The sequence below is a fragment of the Rhinolophus ferrumequinum genome, chromosome 10 (assembly GCF_004115265.2).
Source record: "Rhinolophus ferrumequinum isolate MPI-CBG mRhiFer1 chromosome 10, mRhiFer1_v1.p, whole genome shotgun sequence".
In the NCBI taxonomy this organism is placed as follows: domain Eukaryota; kingdom Metazoa; phylum Chordata; class Mammalia; order Chiroptera; family Rhinolophidae; genus Rhinolophus; species Rhinolophus ferrumequinum.
The window spans coordinates 25,019,722-25,038,430 of record NC_046293.1 but is presented as its reverse complement, the minus strand read 5'-3'; the positions used below and the strand labels follow the sequence as shown (position 1 = coordinate 25,038,430).

General features: G+C 38.5%; 1 protein-coding gene and 1 pseudogene across 1 annotated transcript in view; both read right to left on the bottom strand.

Moving 5' to 3' along the window:
* Positions 1–4,094, bottom strand: part of A2ML1 (alpha-2-macroglobulin like 1) — a 35,100-nt gene extending 31,006 nt beyond the window's left edge. Inside the window, exons 1-4 of the mRNA XM_033117499.1 lie at positions 4,014–4,094; positions 3,345–3,528; positions 2,803–2,965; positions 2,140–2,192 (exon numbers count right to left, since the gene is read on the bottom strand). Coding sequence (XP_032973390.1) covers positions 2,140–2,192; positions 2,803–2,965; positions 3,345–3,528; positions 4,014–4,078 — 465 coding nt within the window. The 5' untranslated portion in view covers positions 4,079–4,094. The remainder of the gene's footprint in view (positions 1–2,139; positions 2,193–2,802; positions 2,966–3,344; positions 3,529–4,013) is intronic.
* An 11,815-nt stretch (positions 4,095–15,909) lies between these two features.
* LOC117028749 (ferritin light chain-like) lies at positions 15,910–17,823 on the bottom strand (annotated as a pseudogene).
* Between the last annotated feature and the right edge of the window lie 886 nt (positions 17,824–18,709).

Below are 18,709 nucleotides of genomic sequence, written 5' to 3'. Positions count from 1 at the left end.
GAGCATCACTAAATATAAATGTCAGCCTTGATATTAAGGATAATGGCAAGTCTTCAGGAAAGCCAAAAATGAGAGAGAAGGATTATAGGAACGGAAAATTTCCCCTTCTTCCCTTCTAGGTTCTTTGGCTGGTCTAATAATTACATTGACATAAGAAAGATAAACAGGAGAAAAACTAATTTAATATTGTATATAAGGGAGCTCCACAAAGACAATAAGACTCAAAGGGAGTCAGGCAATTGAGGCTTATGTGCCATCCTGAGCTAAGGAACGGGATAGAGTCTGGGGCTTCAAAGGAGAGGAGGGCAATCACAGGAAAATAAGAAGAGCAGATGTTTAATAATCAGATGTTTGCCCCACCATGCAGGTTAAGTCTTCCAGATAAAAAAGTTATCTCTGGTGATAGCTCTCTTTCTGGGTCAGGCCCCCTATCTAAATTTGTTTAGGCAATTAAGGGAGAAGTAAAAGTTTTTCCTGAGTCTGCAGAGCCTTCAGCTCAAATAATCCTCATGCCAAAGTGGCACATTTTGGGGTGGCCTATTCTGTTCCCCTTCAGGATCAAGGGAGGATAGGACATCCACAAACCAGGGCTATATAGACAATAAGGAGGCAGATATCACTGAGATTAAGGCAGAATCCAATAAATTCCAGGAAAAGAACACTTCCTCAGATAACAAAGTATTTTTCTCACAGATGGAGTCAAGAGAGAGGATACCAATTACCCAGAGTAAGCTCTGGAAGGAAACAAGTGTTCAACTAGGAAGGTAACATTTCCAACTGGAAGCTGCCCGACGTTTCTGAATCAGTGGGTGTAGCAACCAAACTAGACAGGGTCAGTTAATCTCAAGTATACTTCAGTTGCCTGAAGATAAAACACTGTGCTCTGTAGAAGCATAATTGTTGTCCCTCAGTTTCTTAGTAAAATTCCTTTTGTTAAGTTCAGTGTTTCCAATTGGAGTTGCAAATTAAGCGTTTCAAATTTTCAGTGTTTCAAACTGGGACTTGGTGGCAAAGGGTGGCTAGAGAAATGGAGTAGGGAGAAAGGAGTAATTTTACATCCGAAATAGAGCACAACTGGGAATCAGAGCACCTCTCAGTAATCCAGCATCATAGGAGCAGAGGAAAGATAATGCAACAGGGATAGTTTCGAGATTGACCTTGAAGGTGCAGTACAGTCTGAGACAACCGCCTGAGGCCACACTTTCACCTTTGCATTTCCCTTTTTTAGCTCTGGAATCAACAGTCCGTTAAGAAATAACTACTCAATATTATACTAGACTTTTGGTAAAGAAAGGATACAGGTGACAGGAAGGAGAAATTAAAAAGAATTCTAAACCGGGAAAGAAAGTGGCGGTGGAGGAAGCTACTGATCAATAAGCTCATAACCTCCCTGTAGATAGGAAAAGGAAATAGAAGCTTGAGAATATGGAAATGGAAATAAAAGTAACACTTCCCCTATCATTATCTTTAAAAGTTTCATTTGAATAAATGGGCTGTGACTAAAGGAGAAAGAAGGCAGCAGGGATGTGTGAGAGCTAAGTATTTCACAATCATGTAGAAATGACACAAGCCCTGAATTGAAATCAAACCTATCATAAGGCTTATGATTCGAGGGATCAAGTTGTTCAAGGAAAATTTAAGGATTCACTAAATGTTACCATATTTTTACCTTCGGCACTTGTTAAATCCTGCCTTAAGAGAATTGTCTACTTTATAAATGACCTTGTCTTGTAGTCAAAAAAGATGCTGGGGTGGATCTTCTTAAGTCTTCCTTTTGTTAGACACACTCCTGAATTATTTCTTAATATTTGAACTGCAAAGCCACTTGGTGTCATTGGAGGGGAGAAAGTCTTGAAGTTTGCAAAAACTCTTTTAAAACAACAGCGAATGAAACCATCTCTCAAGAATGTTAACCTCGTTGATGTTCTCAGCAATCAAACCTGAGAACTAGACATGTGTGCTTGTTTTCAGGCAGACTGGGGGTAAGGGGATTTGGACTTGTATTTCAATTCCCACCGGCATTCTGCATCTCAAAGGGTCCCATCTCCTCACACCCTTGGAAAGAATCTCTTCTTTTTCCTGTTCTCTCTCAGTCTGCCCTACTCCTTTCACTTTCCCTCTCCCCAACAAAATTCCCACCTTGTCATTCACTGGAACAAAGTTGCTGTTCAGGGTGACAATGCGAAAGTGCACTAGGAGGGAACAGGTATCATTAGCAGAACAGGTATTAGGGAACAGGTATCATTTCCCCTCTCAGAATCTTTCTTTCTTCCACCCTTTCTATTTCCTTACACATAATTCTGAGTCAGAAAAACCCCATCAGGTTTTCCTTTTTTTAAAAAAAAAAAAAAAAAAAAAACTTAGTCCAAGAGATAAATAAAGCCCAACAGTTTTGCTTCAAGGCTGCTGACTGAAACCTCTGAATGGAATGCCCCTCTAAGTATAATAAGAAAGAATAAATACAAATAACAGGAGCTCAAGTCAAATGTACATTGGTACATTTTGTATACAAGCAGCTTGCTGGAGGACCCAGCAATCCAATTACACTTGCCAAATTCCATTCCAGGAGAAACATGTACCTCTATTTTAGATACACACACACAATAGCAACTCCAACCACGACTCTTTTACTTGTGGAACATGGCATATATTCAACACCCATTAACACTTCATCCCTCCAGATCTTCCTCTCTTCTGCACTTGTTATTCCATAGGCTTACCACCAAACCATAAAGGCTTTCTTTAAGGATGTGTGCAGCTGTTTCCCTGTCTTTTGTCTAATCCCATATGTGTGACTCTTACCTCGCTGTCCTGGGTTGTAGATAGGTTTGTCAGTTTGTATGAAGATGCCATTTTCCTGCCTTTGAATGAGAACTGTTTTCTTTTCCTCAAAGCTGATGTTATTTCCAGTAGCCGAGACCCGGATTGTAGCTACTTCTTCCGTGCCACCTGCAGGAGGTGGTACCTGGCCAAGAGAGGGGAGTTCTGGTGAGGAGTAGGAGATTGGGGGAATAGAATCTACTGGTCTCAACCCAAGAGTGGGAGGACAAAAGGAAGGAACTGAGTTAGATGGGGGTAGCAATGGTAGAGCTATAAAACAGGTTGCCAGGAAGAAGGGGAACAATAATCAGAGGTTAAGGTCAGGAACTAAAAGAAGAAATCCAAGGTCAAGAAAATCATGAATAAATTATGGCCAGGAATTAAAGTCAGAATTAGGGGAGATAGATTTAAAGGCCTTAGCAAAAGTAAGATAACAAATCATACTTAAAGTTAGATTATAGTGAATGCCTAGGGAAGATAACAGAAAAGTAAGGGATTAGAGTTGGGGCAAAGTCTGTACTTACCAAAAACGAGATGCAGTGTAACTGCCTCTTCTTCAGTCCATAGTGTTCTAGCAACTTCTGGGTTTTATCCTTAGTCTCCAGAGTAATAGTGAATTTTACATCATTATATCCAGGGCTCAGATCCAAACAAACCTTCTGAGTAGAGGGAAACTTAAGCTTGGCTGGTAATGTCACCAGGTAGTTTCTATTAAGGGAGCAAAAAGATTTCAGGACAATAATGATTCATCCATTTAATGAAACATTACGCCCTCTCGTAAACACTCAGCATACCGCAGTGAATTAAACAGACTGAGCCCCTGCCTTTATGAACCTTATTTTCTATAAGGGAGAAGCAGACAAGTAATAGATAACACAGTGCACAGCCTTAAACCTCCCACAATAAGGAGACCATCAATGAGAATCTAGGCCTAGGGTACCAAAGAGAAAATTAGTTCTATTACAGAGAACAGGGTATAGGGAGTCTAGTATATTTTCATATTATCTTTTTTTACAGCTTCCTCCTGGGTCTCAACTTTTTTCTCTGGGTAAAAAAGAAATGCAACCAAAGAACAGAAAAGATGAGAAATAAATTAAAATAAACCAATGGTTATCTCCTCTCCCCTATATTTATGTTTGAGAAAGACAGACAAAGAAGCCACCTGCCCTAAATAACTGACATCAAGCACTTACGGAAGGAGTTTTTCTGCAATGGCTGGTGATAGAGCCAATATCCCGAGAAGGAGCTGAGCCCACATCTTTGTGGGTGAGACAGCTTCCTCAGGATCAGGATCAAGGGGTCTGCTCCCCTGCTGTAGCATATATATTAACTCCTCAGGTAGGGCGTGGTGCTACCACTCAAGCTCCAGCCAATCACCTACTGGGGCCTCAGGCTAAGGCGGTGGACCAGGGTGGGGCTTCTGTTCACTTCCTCAAATGAATGTTTCACTTCATCTGTGAATGTTTCATACTGGCTCAGCCAGTCCCTAATACCTGTTCTTGGGGAAAGCCAGGGCTGCGTATTTACAGTGGTAACACTCGCAGAACAAATTTTGGGCTGTGCCCTTTTTTTTATTCCAAATTCCCATCCTTATTTGATCTTTTTATCTCTTTTTATTATTCAATTAAGATATATTTGGGGACATAGATATGGGAGCAGTATCAATAAAAAAGCAGAAAACCTCTAGCTAACTGGGAATTTTTAAAAAATTAATACTACTCAGTATTGTAACTGTATGGAAATAGGGACATAAACACTCCTTTAGAAACTGTAAATGGACAACCTTTCTGAAGGTAATTTCAGACTACACATCAAAAGCCTTTCACGTTTGCACATTCTTTGACCCAACAACCTCTATGGACATGTTTCTTAATGAGAAAAGAGAGCACGCGTATATGCAAAAAAAAAAATGTATCTACACTGAGTTTCTTTCTAGTGTTTTTATAACAGCAAGACTTGAAAGTCACCTAGAGTGTAAATGAGTAAGGATACTTTTTGAACCAACAACCAACCCAAATAAAACCAACTTAAACAAGAGTTTTTGGTAAATGGGGTGGATAAAACATGAAGAAAGAACCAAAGGAACCAGAGAAATTCCGAAGACTTTATGTCCTGGAATTAGAGACTTGATGCTGCCAGGACTACTTCTCCCAATCTTTCAGGCTTATTTGCTTGTCTCCTACTGCACACAGGATTTCCTTCAAGCTGTGGGGAAGATGGCAGGTGTGAGTCCTCAATCCATATTCTTCCAGCTCCTTGATCCCAGTAGAGAATTTTTCATCTATGTTATAGAAATTTCTGAAGAAAGCTTTTGTTCCTCCTTCTCTCGCATGCTCACCTCTGAATCAATCATTATAGCCAGAGTACTATGTCAGGGAGGACCCAGGTTGATCTTCCCAGAGGCCAGGGTGATGGGGTACTGTGATTGGCAACATGGACTTGGGGAGGAATCTAAGGAGGCACAATTCCTCCAGAGCAGAGACTGGACATTCGGACTGTCTTACCTGTGCCAGAGCATAAGAGCTCTTTGGGCCATATAGATGCATGTAAAAAGAACACAGCTGAAAATATAACAATCCTCAGCCCAGAATTCTATACCAATGCTTTTAGAGGTCTTGTAAGACTGAAGAGGGGCAGGAAAATCTTTCCCACACAGGACCTGCCATGGATACAAAGTAGAATTTGACAAGGAGGAGAAGCAGCAATCCTAAGAAAATCTCAACCTCCAAGGCCCAGGAATATAAACCTAACCTAAGACTGAAGATGAAGAGGACAAAGAACCACCCTGCCCCTCACCAGCACCCTAGCAAACACCAAGTAACAAGTAACAGCAGTCTGTTATTGGCAGAGGGGCCAGAACACAGAGAGAAACTGCCTGTGGTGCCTACACGAGGTTGAGAACAAACGGTGGAACATAGAGAAAACCTTCCAGCATTCCAGACCCCACCCTAAGCATAAGGCATCATCAGAGGAATTTGAAAACTATGGTACACTGAAAGTCATCTTGGCAATGGCAAGGCCAGCTCACCTTTTAACTAGATTACTCCATGTACCATGCTCAACTGCCTGAGAACAGGCGTGTCAATTTCCAGTCACAAATACTATTTACCTAAATGTCTCCGGTGCTACAGAAAATGTCTGGCATTCAATCAAAAATTATATGACTTACAAGAAGAAGAAGATAACCCCCTATCAAGGTACAAAGCAATTGACAGAACCAGACTCAGAGATGATCTAAATGTGAGAGCTATCAAAGAGGGACTTTTAAATGGCCAGGAGTAAATAACATGTTAAAAAATCTAATGAAAAAGGTGGACAACATCTATGAACAGATGGGGAATTTCAGAAGAAATATGAAATATGGAAGTGCTAAAGTCAAATAGAGATGCTGAAAATAAAAAATATGGCATGAGATGAGCAGCTTTTTCAAGTTCATAAGTAAACTTGACACAGCTGAGGAAAAGTCAACTAATAACCTTGAAGATAGGTCAATAGAAATTACCCAAACTGAAACACAAAGAGCAAAAAGAGTGGAAAAGAAATTAACATCATGAAAAAGACAAGAGAAAACAAATGCTGGCATGGATGTGAAGAAGAGAACCCTTGTGCACTGTAGGTCAGATTGTAAACTGGTACAGCTATTTACTGCCCTAGTAACAAGAAGATAACCATTCTTACAGAAGAAAGGTAATGGTGTAAAGATCTGTATAGCATATGCCATTTATTACTGTGTGACCCATGACAAGTTATTAACCTCTCTGTGCTTCAATTGTTCTCATCTATAAAAAAGACAATAATAGCATACATCTTACAGAGTTGGTATAAAATCAAATGACTTGATGCATAAAAGTACCTAGAACAGTGCCTGGCACATAGTAAGCTTCCTGGAAATACTAGCTTTATAATTATTAAATATTATAATGGAGCAGGCTTCCTCAGAGTTAGCAACTTTCAAGTAGTCAGCATTTTGAAGAGTAAAATAAGTCAAGCTCTCTGGAGTTTTTACACAATAATGTAAATATTGTTAACACTACTGAACTGTACACTTAAAAATGGCTAAGAGGGTCAATTTTATACGATACACTTTTTACAACAATTAAAAACTAAAATAAAATAATAGTAGAGAAAGATCTGGAGGTTGGCAAAAATAGCACAAAGTAAATTAGCCCCAGTATTTCTTAAATAATAATGGAAAAAATCTTGCAACTTTCATTAAAAGACAAAGATTTGTGGACAGATGTTTACTTCTGTTGGCTGCACTGAGGGTCCCACATGATCAGAAGCCCCAGAGAGACACAGGAAAAACTTGAAGGACAGCCTCATCATACATGTGCTTTTGTCCATGCCATTCCCTTTGCCTGGATTGCCTTTTCTCTACCTGGGGAATTTCTCATTGTCCTTTCAAATTCAGCTAGCATCTCCATAAAGGAATTTCCAACCCACCTCATATCTCCACTGATCCAGAGAGAACTAACTCCTCTTTCTTCTGTTCTCCAAAACTTCAGTATCTGGTGAACTTGACCACAGCACTGCCATCTTGTCTTGTCACTCTACTTACATTCCTCTTTTCTCCACCCATACCATGAAACTCCTTGGAGTGACAATTAGTTTATCCATCTTCTCCTGGCCTAGGTACTCAGTACGAATGCACAAATGAGGAGCAAAGGACAAAGATTCTCCCACATCCCATCCATCTCTTTATCACCTACAAATTAATTTCCTCTACTCCTGATCTTCCAAATTCTTTCAGTGTTTCTTCCCTGTTTGGGGTTCTTGTTCAGTATGAGTTTATGATTAGTGGCATCATTAATTAATTCTTTCCTACAGTTAACTTCACATACTATGAGGAGAAGAATCCATCTTTTGTCTCAATTGATTTATTATAAGGGGACATGACAAAATGCTTGTTGAAACACATTTGGCTAGGCCCCTGTCCCAGAGTTTCTGGTTCCTTGGTCTGTGATGGGGCCTAAGAATTGGCATTTTGAATAAGTTCACAGGAGATGTTGATGCTGCTGGTCCAGAGACAACACTTTGAGAACGGCTGCTATAACGCTGTGTCTAAGAGTAGTCTATCAGAAAGCCTTCCTGGAGTTTAGAGCGAAGTTCTGATAATAAAGATGCAGAATGTCAACCTCTCTTCTGCATTTTCCCCACCAATGTCCAATAGAAAGTGGCCATGAAATTGTCTTCCTTTCTCTCTTCACCCTCTGTCTTTTGTAGTCTGTTCTTCCCAAGACTTCTCTGAACTTATTTCAGCGATTTTAATTTGGTACTCTGCTACCAAGAGCAAAATGAAAATAGTAACCATATGGGGTTAGAAGAAATAAGATGCCTACACTAATGAGTTCTCTGTGGAATGAATCCAGATGAACTCTCCCTTGATGGAAAAGGAGAGTTTCTCAGAAAACACGAGGGCCTACCTTTATGTTTTGTTGTCTATAATTTTGTTTAAACTGTATCCGTATAAAGTGATGCATAAGTAAAATAGTGAGTGTTAAACTTAATCTACACCCTGGAGTAGGTAGTTAGCATTCAAAGGCCCAGAATATGAGATTCGCATCCACATTTACCTGGAAACCTCTCCAGTGCGCACAGACTATATAAGCTATGAGGTCAAGGACTCTGTTTTGCTAATTATTGTACCTTCGCACTTAATATAGTACCTGGCACCTAGAAAACTTTTAGTCAATCAGTCAATACTGGTAAGTACTAGTGGGATTATTATGGGATCTCCCATAAATATCCCTTCAGAGCCTTGTTAGGAACACCCTAGGGGAACTTGTTTCTACAGTTTAAAATAATCCCTCCATGTTTCCCTCATTCCCATGACAAGCACTTACAATGGGCACAGATATACAGGCACACACCAAATCTCTTGGTTTGGTATGGAACACTTTGTGAGTGTCTCTGGAGGCTCAGACTGATTTGGACACAAGTGAAAATCAGCACATCTGATTTAGGTTTAAGTCTACATTAAAGAATTCTTGGGACGGCCTGTTAGCTCATTTGTTTAGAGCACAGTGCTCTTAACAACAAGGTTGCCGGTTTGATCCCCACATGGGCAACTGTGAGCTGTGCCCTCTACAACTAGATTGAAACAACTACTTGACTTGGAGCTGATGGGTCCTAGAAAAACACACTTAAATAAATAAAAGTTTTAAAAATAAAAAATAAAAATAAGACAAATTCTTAAATAAATAATTTTGATGCAAATATATTCATAGTCTACAGAAAGTTTAAAGGAAAATAAATACCAATTTAGAGAAACATGAAACACAGATTTTTATTTTTTCTATTATTAAGAGAAAGAAACTATTTCATTTTCTTTCTATTATTAATGACTGCTTGTCTTTAAATACATGGTTCTGTCCTATACTGACTCTTCCCTTTTCTATCTACCCCTCTCTGAAGTGTCCATGTAGGGTAGCTTTTAACTGATGGGGCCAGTTTTGCCTTTTAGAAAATTCAAACAACAACCTATCTAAAAAAGAAGTAAACAATTTAATTTATAATAACATCAAAACTAATAAAATACTTGAGAATTAATTTAACTAAGGAGATGAAAGATCCATATACTGAAAACTATAAGACATAGTGAAAAAAATTGAAAAAGACACAAATAAATGGAAAGCTATCTCATGTTCATGGATCAGAAGAATTTATATTGTCAAAAAGTCCATTCTATCCAAAGTGATTTATAAATCAATGCGATTCTTATTTTAAAAAAAAAAAAAATCCAATGGCATTTTCCACAGAAATAGAAAAAAAAAAATCTTAAAATTCATATGAAACCACAAAAGACCCTGTATAGCCAAAGCAATCTTGAGAAAGAAGAACAAAGCTGGAATCATCACACTTATTGATTTCAAACTATATTACAAAGCTTTAGTAATCAAAACAGTATGAGGCTGACATAAAAAGAGACACATAGACCAAAAGAACGGAAGTGAGAGCCCAGAAATAAACCCATGCTTATATGAGTACAGTCAACTAATATTTGACAAGGGACCTAAGAATAGTCAATTGGGAAAAGATGGTCTCTTTAAATGGTGCTGGGAAAACTGGATATCCACAGGCAAAAGAATGAAATCAAACTCTTATCTCAAAAAATTAATTCAAATTAGATTAAAGGCTTAAGTGTAAGACCTGAAACCATAAGACTTCTAGAAGAAAATGGGAGAAAAGCTCCAGGATATTGGTCTTGGCAGTGATTGTTTTGGATATGACACCCAAAGCACAAGCAACAAAAGCAATGTACTCACCATATACACACACAAAAATATAACTACGTGAGGTGATAGATGTGGTAACTAACCTTATTGTGGTAATCATTTCACAACATATACGTATTTCATATCATTATGTTGTATACCTTAAACTAATATAATGTTATTTTTCAATTATATCTCAATAAAGTTGAGGGGGAGAAACCAAATACACTACATTAGTTAAGCATAATATTTATACTAATTTATTCCAAAACTTTCTTATCAATTACATTTATTGATCTAACTAATAGCTATTTTGAATTACAATCAGGAAACCTCTCCATGTTTGCTCTCAATATGAATCAAACTGCTTTTGAAAAAAAGCATGAATACTCTCTGAGGTCCCCATGAATGTGGTTTGCCCGCAACACTTGCATATGATAGAAACATGATGGAAGCTTGATTTTGGCAAGTCTTGTCTCTACTTTGTCCCATCACTCTGTTTCTGCTTTCTGTGTAAGGGGAATCATGAGCTCCAATAATACCAACTCCTCTGTAGGAGGCTAACTGATCTTCCATTGGGAGTTGTTTACTTCCCTTTACCATTCTCAGTCAAATGGGCCCGCCAATTATTTTTATCTCTTGTGATCCATTTTAAAATCCATTTAATGCAGTCATCAGCCTGATAATCTGCCTGGAATTTGGTGGGATAAAATGTCCAGGATTTAATAATCTCCAAAATTTAAGCTGCATAAAATCCTATTCCTGGCATGTAGTGCATACAATAAAATAGCCGTGTCAATGGTGATTTTGTAAAGAGTTAACTCACTTAGTTTTCTTCTGGCTGTCAGAATCCTGACTTAAGGGTTTTAGCCTTAATAGACATAATTAATTTATTACCTGGAAGAGTTCTTGCATGTGGTCTTTCATTGTAAAAGTATTTCTGGAGAAAGAATTATATCAATTATATATTAATGATATATTATCTCATCCTAATATCTTATTATCTTATGCTATATATTATCTTAGGCATAAGTACATGTGTGTGTGTGTGTGTGTAATAGTTATTCGGGGAACTCATAAAAATTGCCAATTTATCCACACCAAAAAATTAGTGATAAGCACTCATCAGCACAGCTAAAGAAAAAAAAAATGTTCTGGTATGTTTGGAATTCTTTATATTATTCCCAATCCTTTTTATATATTTTGTATTTTGCCCTACACCATTCTACTCAAGGATGTTATTTTATCATTTCCAGATTATTTTTACATACAGTCTTCAGTGTTCCATCTGCTCACATTTTCTTTGAATCCTTTGCTCTCCAAAAAGCTACTAGCCTGCTTTACTTGGTAATCTCCTAGGAGACGTCTTGGTAGTATCTCCCAGGGGATGGTATTCTCAGCAAACCCTAGCTTCCTTCTCTCCTCAGACTGGATGCCAGGAGAGAGGGGTCGGTTTCTGTCCCACTGCAGAACTGCTGAGTTGAACCTCTACCTCTGGAGAGCAGGGGCTAATCAAAACAAGTCATAATATTGGGGAAAAAGAAGGGAGGGACCAGCTGAAGCTAGGGCCACTCCTTGTTTGCTTCCGTGTCTCCTCCACCATTTTCTACTAATTATAGGCTTCATTTTTCCTTTCTCAAATCCATTCATGTGAAGTATGCAATGAGTCAAAGTTCAAATATGAATGCACTAGGCAAATGAGGTTGTCACCCAACCGCATCCAAACTCAGACAGTAACTGAACCATTTAGTTTCCTGAAGTAAGAAATGAAGGCAAACTAAAAGTCCATATTCCAAGAGGCAAGGGAAAATCATAGAGATCACATGCTCAGGTTATCCTTAGGGAGAAGGACTTGTTATCAACAAATATTTATTGATCACTACTATGGGATGAATTGTGTCTCCTCAAAATTCATATGTTGAAGCCCTAACCCTGCCATATCTCAGAGTGTGACATGTATTTGGAGATAAGAGTCCAGTCTGCCAGTCAACCCTGCAGATTTTGGACTTGCCAGCCTCCACAATCATGTGAGCCAATTACAAAAAGCTCTTTAAATATCTATATCTAATTACTGAGTTGAATATATATATATACATATATATATATATATATATGTATATATATATATGTATATTCCCTATTGTGTCTAATATGCTGGAAGTGTTATGTATATGTTTGTCCCTCCATAAAAACAACAAAACAGCCTTGCAAAAATGGTCAGAATCAGCTTTAGAACTCAAAATTAACCATGGATTTGCAGCAATCCAGGGGACATGTATTTAAGAAAAACCGCTGGTTCCTGGTAAAAGCAATGAATTTTGTGGCATTTTAATTTACTTGAGCCCCATCCCCCATTCCCCAGTTCCACGGTAGCATTGAAAACTAACAGCCTGCATTCTTAGTACTGGGGGGAGCAGAAAGGATCTCATTCCCAAAGAAATGTCATTACTTGGCCTGTCTGCGAGTGGTTCCCCGGAATACCAATGGCAAGGCTCTGTATTCAACCTCACACAAACTTGCCCAGTACTCAACGCTTGTCAGGAGGGGAGCAGGGTAGAGCTTCTCTTGAATGTTTTAACTTCACAGCTGCATGAGATGATGACACAAACGACAGACTAACCAAAAAGCTTAAAAGGAAAATCTGAAGAATGTGATGTCCATAGGGATTTTGAAAAACTCCGACATTGAAAAATTCTATGGTATTTGTCCAAAAGTCACTGAACACGCAAATAACAAATGAAAAAAGCAACCAAATAATAAACTCTAGGGAAGCAGAAGAATCTGATTTCCACAGGTGCCACATTATTTGAGATATTTAGTTTTCAACAAAAAATTACAAGAAACAAGAAAGCATAACCTACATTCATCAAAAAACAAGTGGATATAGTCCCTGAAGAAACCCAGCTGTTGTATTTACAAAAGACTTTAAATCAGTTATTTTAAATATGTTCAAAGAGCTAAAGGAAACTATGTCTAAAGAAAACAGGGAATACCAATGAAAAGATAGAGAAGCTTAAAAGGACCCCGATAGAGATTCAGAAGTCAAAAAGAAAACTAACTAAAATGGAAAATTTAGTCGAGTTCTCTGTGTCCCATGACATAGTTGGTTGTTCCATTGTGGTTGGTAGGAATACAAATTATTGTGGCCTTTTGTGAACCCAGGGACTGTTTCCACTGATAATTGCAGGTGGTTCTTTCTCTGCCCTTGGGAAGTTTCTTCACATGCATGTGCTGATCGGTACTCACCTGAAAACTCAGGGGGACCCCTAGAACGTCTCTGTATGCTCTCTTTTCTCTCTGGTACTCTGCTCCGAGAAGTCTAGCTATGCTGGCCCTCTAACTCTCAACTCCATTTCTTCAATTCGGTGAGACCACCAGGCTCCTGTTAGATTGCCTTCCCCTTGCACTGTGACCTAGAAATCCCCCAGGTAGTAAGCTGGGGCAAGCAGGGGGCTCACCCCAGTTGTTGTCTACCGCTAAAAGACCATTACCTTGCGCTAACTGATGTCCAATATTTGAAAACCATTGCTTTAAATATTATGTCCTAAGTTTTCGTTGTTTCAGATGGCAGGGTAAATTCAGTCTCAGGTAAATTTAAAATGTTACTCCTTGGCCAGAAGCAGAAGTCCTCTTGCCAGGACTATTACAGTAGGCTCCCTGTTTTTACCTGTGACTATCCAGAGCATATTATCAATAATGTAGCTAAAATGAGCCTTTTAAAATGTGAGTTAGATCGTATTACTTCTCTGGTGAAAACTGTCGAATGCCTCTCAATTTCTCTAAAAATAATATGTCTCCAGTTATTTTATGGCTCCGCTTAATCTGGCCCTTCATTACCTCCGTTCTACTATTGCTCTCTCTGCTCCATCCATACGGCCCTCATTGTTGTTTCTCAAACATTCCAGGCACACATCCAGCTTAATAACTTTAAAATTTACTATCTGTTTCCTCTACTGTACTATAAAGTAAACAATGGCAGGGATTCTTTTTAAATCACTGATTTAACCCCAGCACTTAAAATGTGCATAACACACAGTAGTAGACCCTTTAAATACCCTTAAATGAAAGGCTGAGTCCCATAATAGAGCATTTAGGATATTAGGAGGTTACCAAAACAGACACTCAGACATAGGAGACAAAACAGAAATCCAATTACCAAAAATAGAGCACAGTATCAGAGTCTCGCCAGTAACAAAAGTCATTTGGTGCCAAGTGTTATTGTTGCACAAGAGATATTTAATGTGTTTTACCAAAGACCAGAATTTAACCTAGAAATTGGGCTGAGATGGGGATGACTCAAACTGTGGGAAGCAGGACTTGATATCAAGCTCAGCCTGAAATGCCTCAAAAACATGATTTCAAAGGACAAAAATGTCTAATAACAGAACATCAGGAGGAATTTGGATGTCTACGCGGAAAATGTTATTCCTATTAGAATTCATTGAAGACTTGCTATATAATACCACCATTTTTTTTTTAAAATTATTTGTCAATATTTTTAATGCTGATGAAAGATGTGGTGAAGTGGGCACCTTATAAACTAATGGTAGAACTGTGTTGCAAACTTTTTAATTTTAAAAAATTGACATAAAATATACATAAAATTTACCCTTTTAACCATTTTTAAGTGTTCAGTTTAGTGGCATTACGTGTATTTACATTGTTTGCAACCGTCACCACCAACCATCTTCAGAACTGTTTTAATACCATCATTTCTTAAATTAAAAAAAAATGCAGCAATAATTTTTTCTAAAAATATTTGTGTCTACTTACCTATAGAAGTAAAAAGATACTAGTTCTCCTCTCCTCTCTTTTCCTCTCCCTGTGGCAGTTTATTTCTTCAAGGCCAACAGGAGTATTCTCTGCTGCTTCGGATATCTGATATCTCCTGTCTTTTTCATCCAGAATTTCTTTTAATGGATTCATCTGATTAGGTAGAGCCCACCAAGGATAATCTCCCTTTTGATTAACTTAAAGCCAACTGATTAGGGGCCTTTATTATAACTGCAAAATCCCTTCACCTAAGCCCAGGACTGATATCCCATTATAGCCATAGGTCCCATTCAAGGAGAGGGAACTATACAGAGCATGTACACTGGGGATGGGAATCTTGGGAGATGCTTTAGAATTCTGCCTACTACAATACTTAATGAAAGATATTTCGTTCTTACTTCCTGAGTATCCAGAGCTATTCCAATTCATTTCCATTTACTAGCTTGAAATCCCCACTCTGAGAGCAGGGATCAAGAGTTAACAAAAGGCTTTTTTTTTTTTAATTTTAGCTTTGCTACTATGTGACCATTGGAAGGTCACTTAATTTTTCTAAACCTATGCCTTAATCTTTCAAATATTTGTCTCCAGTAAAACAAAATATTATCTCTGTATTAAGATTAGCCAATTGTTTTCATTCCATTCATTATCTCTTCTATATCTTTTTAGGGAAGAAAATTGTCCCCTCCCCTTTCTTCTTGCGGGAAAACTCATTCTGTGTGTATTAGGAGCTGACCTATCTTGCCAGTCATCCTAATGAGCGTAAGGTGATATCTCATTGTAGTTTTGATTTGCACTTTCCCAATGATTATGTTGAACATCTTTCCATGAACTTATTCGCCGTTCGTACATCTTCATTGGAGAAATGTCTATTCAAGTCCTTTGCCTTTCTTTCTCTCTCTGTCTCTGTCTCTCTCTCTCTCTCTTTCATTTTGCTGCAAAAAGCTTTATTGTTTCAATTTGGTCCCTGGTATGGGAGAGGGCTCCAGTGTGGTTAGAAGGCTACATGCTTGCAGATAGTGCTTGCAGGTAGAGGCTCAGGCAGAAGCCCAATGCCAGGGGGATGCAGAGGGGCCCTTCAAAGGCCTCTGAGCTCCAAAGTCTCCTAGTTGTGCTCGAGAGTGAGCCTTTTGAAGAGATATTTGACCAGCCAGCCCAGCCTAGGGGCCAGCCAGTCTGCGGAGGTTAGTCAGGTGGTCGCCCATCTTCTTGATGAGTTTCACCTCCTCATCTAGGAATTGGCTCTCCTGGAAGTCACAGAGGTGGGGGAGGCAGGGGTCTGAGTGGGCACAACCCAGGGCATGCAGATCCAAAAGGGCTTGGTTCAGGTTCTTGTCCATGACCATGGTGGCTTCCATGGCATCCTGAGTTTTACCCCACTCATCTTGGGAAAGCTTCTACAGGTCCTGGAAAAGGGTGTGACCACCACACTGGTTTTGCATCTTCAAGAGATGCTCATCACCCTTGTGCTTCTCCTCGGTCATCTTGCAGAAGTGGCCCACGCCCTCCAGAGCCATGTCGTTGCAGTAAAATAGAAGCCCAGAGACAGGTAGGTGTCGGAGGCCCACAGATGCAGGTTGACCAGGTGGTTGATGTGGCTTCCACCTCAGTGGAATAATTCTGACGAACTTGGGAGCTCGTGCTTACTCGGCAATAAGGAGTTAAGCTCAAAAAAGGGTTGGTTGGTCTCAGAGGCTGAGGATGGCTGAGATGGTTCCGAAGGTTCTGACTGGAAAAGAGGTTGGAGGGAGGTCGGAGGCTGGAAGGAGGTGCATCCCTGGGTCTGTTCTGTCCAAACACTGTGGAACCAAGAGACAGATCCAGGGGACCCAGGGACTGTCATTTGGCCATTTTTTAATTGGGTGATTTTCTATTATTGAATTTTAGGAGTTCGGTATATATTCTGTATATTAATCCCTTATCAGGTATATGATTTGCAAATATGTTCTTCCATTCTGTGGGTTGCTGTTTTACTCTGTTGATATTACACAAATTTGTTTTTGCTTTATTGTTCATAAGTAGTTTTACTGTTTTCCATATTCCAGCAGAATTATAGACTAGTGGAAGATAGGGATTATCATAGTTAGTTCTTTTATGACCCTTCAGTACAAAAGGGGGAAATCCTAGGAGAGTCATTTATTTAATATCAATAATATTCCAAATGCTATTAGAATTACACTTAAATTAAAAAAAAAAAACCTATCATTGATCTTTTGCAGATTGAAAGAAAAAAAAGGTACATAAAGAGGTTCACTTGCCCACAATCACAGAACTAGTATCTTACAAAGCTAAAATTTAGACTCAGTTCTAACTCGACTTTGTTCACTATATATGATGATACTTTGTCAAATGACCAGACTTCGGTTATTAGAGACTGTTGGGCAAATAATAGACTTGATTGCACTTATTTATCAGTTGACTGCATTGCAAACTCCTGAACTGGGAAATCTGTATAGATCTGTTCTGGGGATAATATAATTATGTTATCAAAATTCAGGTCTGTTCAACTCAGAGTAGGCCCAGAATATAATGTCAGGCTTTTTTGGCAGAGACACCTTACATAAAATGGGTCTATAATTATGGTAATTCTCTGCTTATACATCAATTGAATGTATAAAATGTTTATTAACTATGCCAATAAATTTATATTAAATGTTTCTGACTGCTTAATGTTGGCATGTGTTTTCATTCAAATGAATTTTCCTGTAGGTTTAAAGATGGGGTGGAGTATATACTGAAATAAAATTGAAGACTATAAAAATTGTTTTGGAAATATAATATTGAATTGGTTGGCAGCCTTTCCTCTTTCTGCTTTCATTATGATCCCATACCCTAATTTCACCAAATGTGGGTTTTAATATATTCCCTGAGTGTGTGTTTAAGTATTCAATTGATTTTATTGAACTAGTACAAATGACTTTACTATTCTTGTTGATATTTTATAGTCCCTAGATGTTTATTAGAGTTGGCAATTCTTTAATCTTATCATACCCTTATTATGGTCCAGCTTATCCTCCATTAGATACAGTGTCACTCAGGTCAATACAAAACTTCTCCTGGTTTGTGGAAGCAAGCCATTATGATTATTATTATTATTATTATTTATCAACTCATGTCTTTTTTCTCATCCTTTGATAATGAATCACATGGTCAAATTTTGCAATTTACTTTACATATAACTATGGAAAGCTTCTCTGCAGTTTTCCAAGGTACTATCTTTTTTTTTTACCATTAGTATACAGATTTCTTCCCCAAAGGGGTATCTCTCCAGCAATGCTCAATTTGTGTTCAAATAATTTTCAATTGGTTATCCTAAGAAAGTCTGTCAAACAAAAGTTTATTTTCTATTTTTTTTTTTAAGATTTTATTAAGAGGACGTTATTGGGGAACAGTGTGTACTTCCAGGACTTTTTTCCAAGTCAAGTTGTTGTCCTTTCAGTCTTAGTTGTGGAGGGCGCAGCTCAGCTCCAGGTCCAGTTGCAGTTGCTAGTTGCAGGGGACACAGCCCACCATCCCTTGTGGGACTCAAAGAATCGAACTGGCAACCTTGTGGTTGTGAGCCCACTGGCCAGTGTGGGAATCGAACCGGCAGCCTTCGGAGTTAGGAGCATGGAGCTCCAACCACCTGAGCCACCGGGCCGGTCCCCAAAAGTTTATTTTCTTGTTTTTTTCTGTTAGAAAATTTTGGCTACCTGTAACAGAAACAAATTTAAACAAAGGGGAAATTTATTGGAATAATACTGGGATATTTCATGTAACTAAGTCAAGGAAATAAATTATGGTAGAAGCAAATAATAGAATTTTATGTAGCTGTTTAAAACACTGAGGTAGCAGTATACTTACTTGTATGGCAACCTATTCAAGATGTGCTGTGAAGTTATGGCATACTATTGATATCATGATCC